Below are 12,045 nucleotides of genomic sequence, written 5' to 3'. Positions count from 1 at the left end.
AGTTGGGGCTAGAAAGGTTCCCATCTGAGGGAGCTGAGGGTTTAACACTTCCCTGTACTTGACAGCTCAGCAGAGAGATTTAGCTTATCTCCTGTCCCCAAGCAAGCTGTAGAGCAAGGATTTTTAAAGTGACAGGTTGCAGTGAGTCCTGCAGCTCCCTGTTACCCAGCACCACATTGGTTGCTTTGCCCTGCAGCTCCACAATACCCACAGGCCCATCCGCTGGGTTGGGTTGCCAGCAAGTCATGGGGCTTTCCATGATATGACATGTTGCTTGTATGCCTCATAGCTCCCAAGGGCCCAGTAGAGCTAAAGACGTTTTTCAGTACCAAATTAGCCATTACTTTCTCTTGCATAGATCAGCAAACAGGTCAGGGGTCTGAAGAACCTATAGATGAAGCAATTTGTCCAAAAGTAGAGAATTGGGAACAGAACCCCTGACAAAGGGCTTACTCCTATTCTATGACTGCAGTGGGATCAAGCTGTGCAGTAGAGAGGGAACTGAGTTAAAGGAGTAGATTTTTTAGATTCACTTTGTCCCCTGCACCTCTCAGCTGAGGGAATATCTATTAACTTAAATTCTTAGACAAGCCTTATAGCTACCATAAATGGAAGCTGGGAGTTGCCATATTCTGACTATGTTACCTGTCCCTTGCCACACCTTTTACAGCCTCTGGGGAAATCCCTTACCACAAGGAAGTTGCTCTGCTGGCTTTAGGGCTCTTTTATGCAAGCAAAACATGGAGAACTGTATCTTTTAAGACACTTGCAGCTGGAACCAGTTGTATTGTCCAGAAACTCAGGTTACACAAAATTGATCACTGAAGGAAGGAAACTGACTTCTGAGAAACTTCATGGCTCTGAAGGATTTGAAATAATATGTGATGCCATGTGTAAAACTCAGATACCCTCAGTGGGAGAATGGATCAGTTAGAAGAGCCACCCAAGTTGAAACTCTGAAAATGTAGAAGACAAGATTTAAACAGTGCTTCACTTCATATTTGCAAACAAAGAATGTCACTCCCCCAAGGGTACCATTAGAAGGTAATTCAGTTTCTGACATGAACTTGCTTTGAAGCACAAGATAGTTTTTAGTAATTCAAGTTATCTCATGAAGAAAATGCTAACTAGGAAACCAATGCAGAAATGTAAGATTGCTATGGTTTTAAACAGTACAGAAAGAAAGTAAAAACCTAGAAGGCTGGCTTTCTAGCCTTAAATGACTCTTGCAATCCTGGAGCAATCAATCCTTGATTATAGACACATTTGGAACCAAGCCCCCCCCCCACAGATCACTGGAAGGCAAAATTAACACTTTCTAAAGCAATTAGAATTTGCCAAGAAAAGAATATCCCTTGGTCACTGGGTTAACAGTGGTCTGGCACCACCCAGGATAGAAAATCCAAAATACTACAAGAGATACCTGATTCACAGAAATTTTTTTAAGGTTACCATACATGTAGGTTTTCCTGGACATGGAATCTTTTTTGGCACTCTGTTCTCCTGTCTGGTTGGGTTTTTAAAATGCAAGCATATGCCCGGGTTTTTGCTCTGCCTCTGGCTTTTCCCAGGCACTTCCAGTTTGGCTGCTTGGGGCTGGGGGCAGTGGGGCAAGGTGACTGGCACATGGGCCCAACAGCTGCTCACAGTAAGAGAGCCACAGACACAGAGAGAGTGTGTGTGTGTGCGCCTGCATGTGAGCTGCATGGGCAGCAGGGCTGGAGGGCACAGGGGCCTGTGGGTTGGGAGTGAGGGGCACCAGCGGGGTAGGCAGAGGTAGGGGGCTGCAGGTCAGGAGTGAGGGGCACTGGCAGGGCTGGGGGAGGGGGCAGGGGGCTGCAGGTTGGGAGTAAAGGGTACTGGGAGGGCTTAATGGGGGTAGGGGCTGCAGGGCTGAGAGACAGGTTACAGTGGGTCAGGAGTGAGAGGCAGCAGCAAGGCTGGTGGCAGGGCTGTGACTTAGGAGTGAGGGGCAGAGGCATGATACAGGCATATCACTGCCCACCCCCACAATCATATATCCCTTTCCTCTCTCCTCTGCTCACTTCCCCCTCCACAGGTGTCCTCTTTTTTATACTGGAAATATGGTAACCCTAGGTTTATGAAACTGAAAGGCTGAGTCCACAAAATAATCATCTAGTAAAAGAGGGAAGTGGAATGGATTACATCAGCTGGCCATAGCGCCAGCCAAGTGACCACAGCAACAGTGAAGAGAGTGACAATAAAACCAGTAGCCCAGAGGAAGTCTTCGTGGAGCAGTGGACAGCATTGCAGCAAAGACAAATGAAACACTTAACTTGGACACAGGTGCAGAAGCCAAGAAAGTGGTTATATTCACAGGGAAAGAAAAGCCACAGCAGTAGAAGATAAATGAGCATATTAAAGGATTATGATGGTGGTCTTGTCTCACTGAGGAAGTATGTGAATTAAATGTATAGGTGTATAACAAAGGGAAAAGATGCAGCTCTCAGTGGTATCAAAGGAGAGGAAAAATACCCATTATGGAGTTAAAAATTTGTCAAGCTTGGATCTCATCCATCATTGGAGAAGTATGAGCCAAGACAGTCAAGGAAGATTTCAGAGATGTCTTCTAGGGGATAAGGAAGCTGTCAGAGTGCAGGACAGAGCTGAAGATGCCCAATTCATCTTACACTTCATGCCCTTAAGGACATTCCTCTTGCCCAAAGGCAGACTAAAAGGGTTCAAAGGATGGAGCCTTTGTTTGTGCATGATGCATCACCTTTACTCTGGAAGGTACCCTTAGAAAACAAGAGCATACATTTGTGCAAATTTAATATCAACTTTGGGAGACATTGTTTCCTTGAACTGCTCAGTACCCAGGACTACATTCAAAGTGTTTTTCGTAGGAAATGACAATAAAGCAGCCTTACAGATCAGTGTGTGTGCCCACTTAATCAACCCTTGACTTAAATTGGGGAAGAGGTGGCTGGCACAATCCATAGGCCATTTACCATTGCCTCCTGAAGCACAATTTGTGAATCATTGATATATAATGTGCTATGATCTAGATCATGTCCAGCTGGTGGCCCCGTGCAAGTCCTGAGGTTCTCTGGCTGTTGCTGTACTCATTGCTCTGGCTGCTGCTGCAGTCAGGATCTCCAGGCTCCCTCTCCCTTTTCTGGCTTTCACTTCTTGCCTTCACCCCGAGAGCCAGGGGCTGGAGGAGCCTACAGCTAAGGTAGTGGGGGGAAGTGCTACCTGCCCGTGCCATGCAGTAGTAGGGGCACCCACACAACCACCCATGTGCACAGTAGGGGGTACTGTCCACCTGCCTGGCCACATGGTGCAGTTTAGAGGGGGCTGCCTACCCACATAGAGCCAGGGAAGGTTGTAAGGGGGGGGCTGTGGTGCCACTGCTGGTGCACCCCCGTGGTGCATGGCTTCTGCTGACATAGCCCCCATGGTGTGTGGACCCCAGTTGCTAAAACCTGGACAGCTCTGCCCTAGGTAGATGATATTTTCATCTGAGGAACAGAAAGACAAGAGGGCCTGATCATCTTTTGGGAAAAGCCAGTGCTGTTGGGCTAAAGCTGAACAAAAATTTAAGTTGTACTGGAGACAACACAGCAAGATGTGTAGATAGATTTCAGTAAGCTAAAAACATAACTACCATGCCTGCCCCAGCAGACAAAGGATGGGTATAAACATTCCTTGTGAGGGAGAACTATGGAGGGAAACTTGAACCTAATTGAGTCACATGAACCAGCAGGCTGAGTACTGCTCTGCTGAGCTGCTTGATGGGCATGGGGTTCATAGATTCATAGAGGTAGGGTCAGAAGGGACCTTGTAGATCATCAGGTCTGACCCCCTGCTCTGGGCAGGAGAGAAAAACCGGGCTCAAAAGACCCCAGCCAGGTAGCTATCAAGCCTTCTCTTAAAGACCCCCAGGGTAGGAGCCAGCACCACTTCCCTTGGAAATTGGTTCCAGATCCTAGCCGCCCTGACAGTGAAGCAGTGCCTTCAGATGTCTAGTCTAAACCTCCTCTCTAACAACTTGTGGCCGTTATTCCTTGTTACCTCAGGGGGAGGCTAGGGGGAACAAGGTCTCTCCCAAACCCTGCTGGTCCCCCCTAGTGAGTTTATAGATGGCCACCAGGTCCCCCCCTCAGCCTTCTCTTGTGGAGGCTGAACAGGTTCAGGTCCCGTAGCCTCTCCTCATAGAGCCTGCCCTGCTGTCCCCGGATCATGCGGGTGGCCCTTCTCTGGACCCTCTCAATGCTGTTCACATAACTCCTGAAGTGGGGCACCCAGAACTGAACACAGTACTCCAGCTGTGGCCTGACCAGTGCCGCAAAGAGGGGGAGTATTACCTCCTTGGACCTACTAGAGATGCATCTGTGGATGCACGACAAAGTACGGTTAGCCCTACTGACCATGACCTTGCATTGTCGGCCCATGTTCATCCTGGAGTCCATAATGACTCCAAGAGTTCTTTCTGTCACTGTGCTCTTGATAAGGGGGTTTCCCAGCTTATAAGTGTGCTGCTGGTTTCTACTGCCTAAGTGCAGCACCCTGCACTTGTCAGTATTGAAACCCATCCTATTTTTGTTAGCCCACCCCTGTAACCTGTCCAGGTCCTGCTGTAAGTTGTCCTTCCCTACTAGTGTGCCCACCTCACCCCAAATCTTGGTATCAGCAAATTTAAACAGGCTGCTTTTCACCCCATCATCAAAGTCATTAATAAAGAAATTGAACAGTGCGGGCCTGAGGACCAAGCCCTGGGGGACTCCACTGCCCACTTCCCTCCAGGTCGAAAAAGACCTGTTCACCACCACCCTCTGAGTATGACCCTTCAACCAATTTGCAATCCATCTGACTGTGTAGGCATCAATGCCACAGTCACCTAGTTTTTTAATGAGAATGGGGTGAGAGACCGTGTCAAAGGCCTTGCTGAAGTCCAGAAAGCCTACATCCACCGTAACACCTGTGTCCAGTGATTTTGTGACCTGATCATAGAAGGCAATCAGGTTGGTTTGACAGGACCTGCCCCTAATGAAACCATGCCGGATGCTCTTAAGCATCATCCCTGCTGCTGACCCATCACAGATGTGCTCCTTGATAATCTTTTCAAAGAGTTTCCCCAGGATTGAAGTAAGACTAACGGGCCTATAGTTGCCCGGGTCCTCCCTCTTCCCTTTTTTAAAGATGGGGACCACGTTGGCTTTCTTCCAGTCATCTGGCACCTGGCCAGAGCGCCACGAGTGCTCGTAAAGCTGTGCCAGGGGCCCCGCAATAACCCCTGTCAAGTCCCTCAACAACCTGGGGTGGAGAGCATCTGGACCTGCTGATTTGAACACGTCCAGCCCCTCCAGAAGCTCTCTAACCTAGTCCTCCCCGACCTTAGGCCTGGAGGAATTTCTCCCAAGTCCGTCTGGAGTCTTGGTCACGGAGTTCCGGTCCCTGCACAAGAAAATGGAGGCAGACACTTTGTTAAAGAAGTCTGCTTTCTCCTCTGGTGCAACCACCAGATTGCCACGCATATCCTGCAGGGGCCCTACGTTACCCGGTGCCTTCTTCATTCTCCCTATATATTTAAAAAAGGACTTTTTATTATCTTTGATCTTGATAGGAAATCTTAAAGGCCCATTCCTGAGGTTCTATGACAATGACTGCAATGTGAAACTGCCCACAGGTGTCTCCAAGATGGAATACTGGTAAAACCCTTTTTTCAGCAGTATGTTCAAAACTGTAGATGAGTGGCTTATACATCATGGACACAAAGAAAAACTAAGTGCCATTATGTTCAGTACAGAGAGAGCCTTTTATCTCTGTCCATACTTCATATCTGTGTCTGACTCTGAAATTTGCTATGAACTATTTTGGCCTTTGTTGAAAGAGGCCAAACACCCTCCTCTCATGTGGGGCAGCTTATTCCCAATCTCTGTTATCAATTTAGGGAGCATTTAGTACTAGATGGGGTTTTGTTAAAAGGCACCAGCATGGTGATTCCTAAGGTGGGGGTGGGGTACAGAAACATGCGGAAAGTTCATGCTTGAAAAATGTAGGGGAAAATCTGAAGACATTTCATATGCCCTCTAATGGAACAGTAAATTGAAGTATCTGTTAAAGCTTGTTATGTAACAGAAATACGGACCAGGTCAAGAGAGAGAACCTATGTTGGCGGCATAAGAAAAATGAAACAAAGGCAGCATAGATTTACTCCCAGCACCACCCTTTCCTTAGCCAACAACTTATTCTGGATTATTCTTGCTTCCCTGTGATAGTAGTAATAGAAGATGCTTCAGCTAAAGAGGTATGTACATATTAAGTGCATTTTTGCTAGACAAGACATATCTGGCAATGGGCCACAATTAAATAAGCATGATAAAATAGTTTGCTGTGAGGTATGGATTGAGACGTATTAGTCCCCATTATCCCCAGTCTAACAGTTCAGTGGCACATGGTGTCAAAACAATGAAGTGCCTACTTTTAAAAAGTGCAGTGTCAGACTGATCCATAATTAGCACTGTTAAATTACAGAATGACACCAGTGAAGCATGGATTGTCACCTGCTGACATCTTGTGCAACATAAAGCCAAGAACAAGAATACCTGCATTGTTAGAAACTGTCAGTGGGGACTTCCAGAGGGATAGACAAGGCAAAACAGTTTGATTTGAGGTCCTGGTAACTACCACTTCATGAAAGCAATGTTGCACGTATCTACAATAGGAAATGATAGTTGAAACAAGAATGATGTTGGGACAGTCACTCCATGCAGATACATAATATGGTGAAACAAGCAATAGCTTCTCCAAATCCCAGAAGGCAGGGAGATAACAGGCACTGAGTCAGCTGTTTTGCCTAAGGTCTGAGTGAGGCAAAAACTAGTGCAGGTTGGAATGGCTGAGCCCTGCAAAATGACATCGCTAGGACAAATTGACTTATTGCTACTTGATAGTAGTGCTGATGTCCCAAGAGGGACCTGAAGGTCTGCACAAAACCTGGGGAATCTCTGAGACTAATTAAATACTGTCAGTTAGTACTTGAAATTCTGGATTACATTCATGTTAGTTACTGTGTGCGCTCAAGGAAGGAAGAGGTGCACATTTTAAAGGGTCTGAGGCCAGTTGTGTAAACTGAGACCATGATTGTGCAGATTCTGGTGGTGCAATGCTGGGCAGTTTGAACTTGGGATAAGTCTGTGTAGCGCAATGCAGAGCTGTGACAAGGTACTCCAGGAACAGTAGGACCATATTAACATAGTGTCTCACTCTTGTGTTAAGTAGCCTTGCTAACATGGCTATAGTTTCCAAAATCCCAGTTATTTTTGCACAGCACTGCATTGTTCCATGTAGACATAACTCTCAAACACTGAATGAAGCAGACCTCTGCTAGACCTCTTGGCTCTGAGTGATTGTGAAGATAAGGTAAAAGATATGCCTCGATTCCTTTTACATAAGATGTATCATCTTTGATTTACTTTGACAATATTATTATCTATTGTAGGGGGCAGTTCAGTCCTGCAGTGATATAAGCACATGGTTATTTTCATGGAAAGTGTTCATCCAATTCCTTTGAAGTCAGTGGGGCAGCTCACTGTTTGTAAAGTTCTGCACGTGTAAAAATCTGCAAGATTAGGGCTGATATAGTGCCAAGGTGCCCTTCCTGGAATGCATCTCCCTAGTTCCTCCTATGTCACAAAAATGTATCATTAAAAATATCATTTACCAGCAACTTCTACATCCTGCTCTTGCAAATACCACATATACTTCCTGTCTTAAGAGTATTTAGAGGCTTCTAAATTCATCATATCTTTAGCATCAGTTAGTGTTACTTCAGTTTCAAGTATGCAGGGTCTCTGCATGCATAAGAAAGTCATGATTAGAGGCCTCAGTGAAAACTGAGCCTCTTTGTGCTAGGTGCTGTTCAAACATACAAGGACAGGACCTGCCAAGCAGGTGAGACAGAAAAAGGAAATGTTATCTCCATCTTACATCTGAGGAGCTGAGGAGTAGAGAGATTCAGTTACCTGCCAAAGATCACACAGGGTGTCTGGGACAGAGCTGCAATCCAATTCAAGTGTTCTGAACACCATGGTAGTATCTGAACTGTGATATTACCTTTTCTTCAGTCAGCATGACTTAGTGAATAGAGTAATGAGCTGGCATATAAAAGGTTTGGGTTCCCATTCCTGCCTCTACCACAGTTTTACTGAGTAATCATTGGCAAGTCATTCCACTGCTTCTTCCTTCAGTTTCCTCATCACTAAAAAGTGGATAACCTGCTTTTCATTATAAAGTACTTTCAGATGTAGTACTAAATGTACTTGATATTAAAGGAAATGACCACATAAAAAAATCTTGTCCAACTTTTCATTGTATAAATAATTTATTTAAGTTCACAGCGTCATGTTTGTATCATTAAAAAAAAAGAGAAAAGATGGAAGGAACAGAGGATATATGGCAGGGTAATATGAAATCAGAGTAGGCAGCATGGCATTTTTTCTCAAGTTCCAACACTAATAGGTACAGTGTGAAGAGAAAGTCAGAAATGTGACTGGCATCTTGTGACATCTGCTAGAAAAGAAATACTCAAACCTCCTTTTGAGAAGACACAATCTTGAGAAAACCCACATTTGTTTTAATACTAGACTGGGTAAAGCTCTTTTTTCTGTGCACTTAACCGTCATTGTTTCAGTCATCTTTATCAGGCCCATTGCAGATGACAGTGCAGTTGAACATTATCACTGAACAGAGAAACATGCATTACAGTACTGAAATGTCATAGAAATACTGTTACTTATTGGAAAACTATTTTTAAGTTATTGCAAAAATGTACCTTTAGTGGCAATGGCCCTGGACCAGCATAATATCTATCTAGCAGAGTATTTAAGTATACACTTAAATGCTTTGCTGGATAGGATTAACTGGGACCAGTTTGCCTTACTGTGCAAAAAGGACCTGATCCTGCAGACACATATTTATTTGCACGATATTTATTTGCACGATATTTATTTGCACGAAGAGTGCCACTGAAATCAATTAAATCTGCATGCATAGTTACTTATTGGTGCTTATGTCTGCATAATCAGGACCACAATCTGGATAGTAGACAAAATATCACAATTAATTCCTATGTTTATTGTCTTAAAGCAAGGTTTTTATTCAAAGGATTACATTTTATCCCCAGCTACTGTAAAGATCAGACAACAGTTGCAGCATTTGGCTTCTGTGGTGTCACAAAATGAAGGTTTGCACTTTCTCTCCTGTGGAACTACCAAATGTCAAAAGTGCTTAAGAGTGTTGTGTGTGAAGAAAAGAAAAAAAAACCCGACAAAAGTCCAGAGCCGCCTCAAATAATGGGACCAGCCCATTCATTAGATCCAGGAACAAGTCACTGCTCATGTAAACTGGAATTCTGCAGGCATATAAATACTACTTGGTTTCAGTATCCGATTTCTACAAAATGCTACTTGGAAGGTACCGAGTTCATCGATAAGGGGAGAATCAGCTGCCTGAAACTCCCTGGGTTAAGTCTTTGTCTGTTTGGTGTTTTCCACAGCTGTAATTTAGGACCTGCATTCAAGCAGGAATGCCAGTAATTGGCTTGCCAGAAATGACCATGTTAAAACAAAATTTTCCGCAGGTACAAAAGAGTCACTGGAGATGTTCAAATCCTGAAAATTAGCTCTCATTTCCAAACACCCTTCTTGTGAAATTATAAGGGTAAAGACGGTGGTTTACTCAGTGAGGTGGTCTCCTGGAGAGAGAACAGGGGGAAAAAAAAACACTTCTATTCATTACCAGTCTGGTTCTTCACCCATCAACTTCAATGGTGAAGGGCCAGAATCTTGCTAAACAATACAAGGTTCAATCTTCCATCAGTGAGGTCAATAGAAGCAAGACAGTACTTATACAGCAAATTCATAATTGGCTCAAATCTGCCTTTAACATGTGATTTGTAAGTAGGGCTCTCAACATGAATGTATTTAGAAATCGTTTTCTTATTAAAAAAGATCACTCCAATTTTCCCAGCCATTTTTCTGCCCTCCCCTGCCCTTTTCAGGCAGACATCTTTCTAATTCTTCCTACTGGGGGTGGGGGGTATAAATTTATCTTAGCCACTCATAGTTTTGTATTCTGTTAGCCAAAGCACTGGTTGGATTCACAGACCCTGCTTATATTCAAGTTTAACTACCACTGGCCTAAATCTTTTGTGTTCATCCATTGCTTTCATACTGATGCAATGAGTGGACAGTTGGAGGCCTAGAATCCAACACTGTAGTGAGGTTTTTTTTCCCCACAGAAAATATAAATTGGACAAACCAGCTTGATCCAAATTAGACAAAAGAAACATACCTCTACCAGTAGGTTACAGTGATATAAAAGGGTGTGAGAAAGACCTATTCCTTCTCATTACAATAGGACACAGGCTCTGTTAAAAATACCTTTGATAATGTGACAAGAGATGTGAACACCCTTCATGGCAAAGTTCATACAGAACCCCTTGGAAGCAAATAGCTTCAAACTCAGCACCAAGTCAGCAGCTGGTCACAAACCATCCAGCTGGTTATAGCTTTAAATTCCATGTGGATCAATACATTTTTCTGTTTTTCCAAGGATGATGTGCACCCACGAGCAATTCCCCTTTAAGCACGCAGACTGCTACTGCAAGCAGCAGTGTATCATTCATTCACTGCTCTCCTACCTTTTGTTAGTCTGATTTTTTTTTTCCAATTCATTTTTGGTGACCGTAACCTGCAAGTGGACTGAATCCAAGTGGTCTGGGGAGATGGCTGGTATCAGCCCTGAGAAGCAGTTCTCCCCAGAGGCCAATGTCCACCATTAAGCAACAGGGATCAGTATGTGTTTTCCTTTTCCTACCCAGGTTTTCCAATTGTGGGCAGGTCCCTCAGCATCCACTGCTCCCTGAAGCATTATTTCTTCAGCTCCGCTTTCCCCAGAAGCCCTTCCCTTAGCCCCATATACACATACACAGACTTAAAAAAAAATACAAGTTCCCAAGCCAGGAGCACACCCTCTCTCAAGCAGGGTCCTGCCCTGTTCTGTCCAGCTCCTGGGCTTCCTTGTCCCACGGGTACACCAAGGAAAAAGTCCTTCCCTCCAGAGGATGGAGTGGCCTGGGGAGTGGCTCCTCAGGGAGTCCATGGGCCCCCAGCAGCTTCCTCCTGGGGGGGCTTTGGCTCATCCTGGTGGCTTTGGGGCCGAGAAGGGCAGCCAGGCCAGCCCCAGCCAGCAGCTTGCCCAGGTTGAGAAGCGGACGCGGGGAGAAGAAGGTGGCCTGAGCCATGCCCCTCTCTCAGTCTGCGTGGGGCAGAGGCTGGCAGGCATCCAGTGAGCCAGGGTTTGTTCCTCTGTCCCGATCCGGCACCAGCAGGCTCGGCTCGGGGTCCCACTGGCTCTGGCGGCCTCCTCCCCTTTACCGTTTCTTCTTCTGCTTGAGGGACTTCCTACGCTTGAGGATCATCTCATAGAGCTTATCCATGCCCTCGGTGAGGCCCTCACCGATGATGGCGCAGGCGGGCTGGATGTGGTAGGTGGTGGAGGGCGCCAGCTCATGCAGCGCCAGCTGCTTCTCAATCTCGGCCACGGGCAGCGACTTGGGCAGGTCCTGCTTGTTGGCGATGACCAGCAGGGGGGTGCCCTGGTTCTCAGCGAACTTGGTCACCTTGTGCAGCTCTGTCTTGGCCTCCTCCAGCCGGTCCACGTCCACCGAGTCCACCACGTAGATGATGCCATCGGTGCAGCGGCTGTAGGACTTCCAGAGCGGGCGCAGCTTCTCCTGGCCGCCCACGTCCCAGAAGTGGCAGCTGATGCCCTTGGCCGTGCCGTTGCTCAGCTTGATCTTCTCCGTGTTGAAGCCGATGGTGGGCACCGTGTTGACGAACTCGTTGAACTTGAGGCGGTAGAGCACCGTGGTCTTGCCCGCCGAGTCCAAGCCCAGCATGACGATGTGCAGGGACTGGAAGGCGGAGATGTTGGACGAGATGTTCCCCATGGCGCCCGCGGCTCCCGCCGGCTGCTCAGCGCGCGCCCATCCCCGCCGCGCCGGGGCCGGCGCCC

The 12,045-nt window shown here is 46.2% G+C and overlaps 1 protein-coding gene across 1 annotated transcript; it reads right to left on the bottom strand.

Annotated features, from left to right (window-relative positions):
- Positions 1 to 9,764: 9,764 nt before the first annotated feature.
- ARL4C (ADP ribosylation factor like GTPase 4C) lies at positions 9,765 to 12,016 on the bottom strand. The gene has a single exon (XM_019554353.1). It carries the CDS (start codon positions 11,978 to 11,980, stop codon positions 11,402 to 11,404), a length of 579 nt encoding a protein of 192 aa, XP_019409898.1. The 5' UTR covers positions 11,981 to 12,016; the 3' UTR covers positions 9,765 to 11,401.
- Between the last annotated feature and the right edge of the window lie 29 nt (positions 12,017 to 12,045).

This window comes from Crocodylus porosus, unplaced genomic scaffold (genome assembly GCF_001723895.1).
Source record: "Crocodylus porosus isolate Cpor-Errol unplaced genomic scaffold, CroPor_comp1, whole genome shotgun sequence".
In the NCBI taxonomy this organism is placed as follows: Eukaryota; Metazoa; Chordata; order Crocodylia; family Crocodylidae; genus Crocodylus; species Crocodylus porosus.
This window is presented reverse-complemented; position numbering and strand designations above follow the sequence as displayed.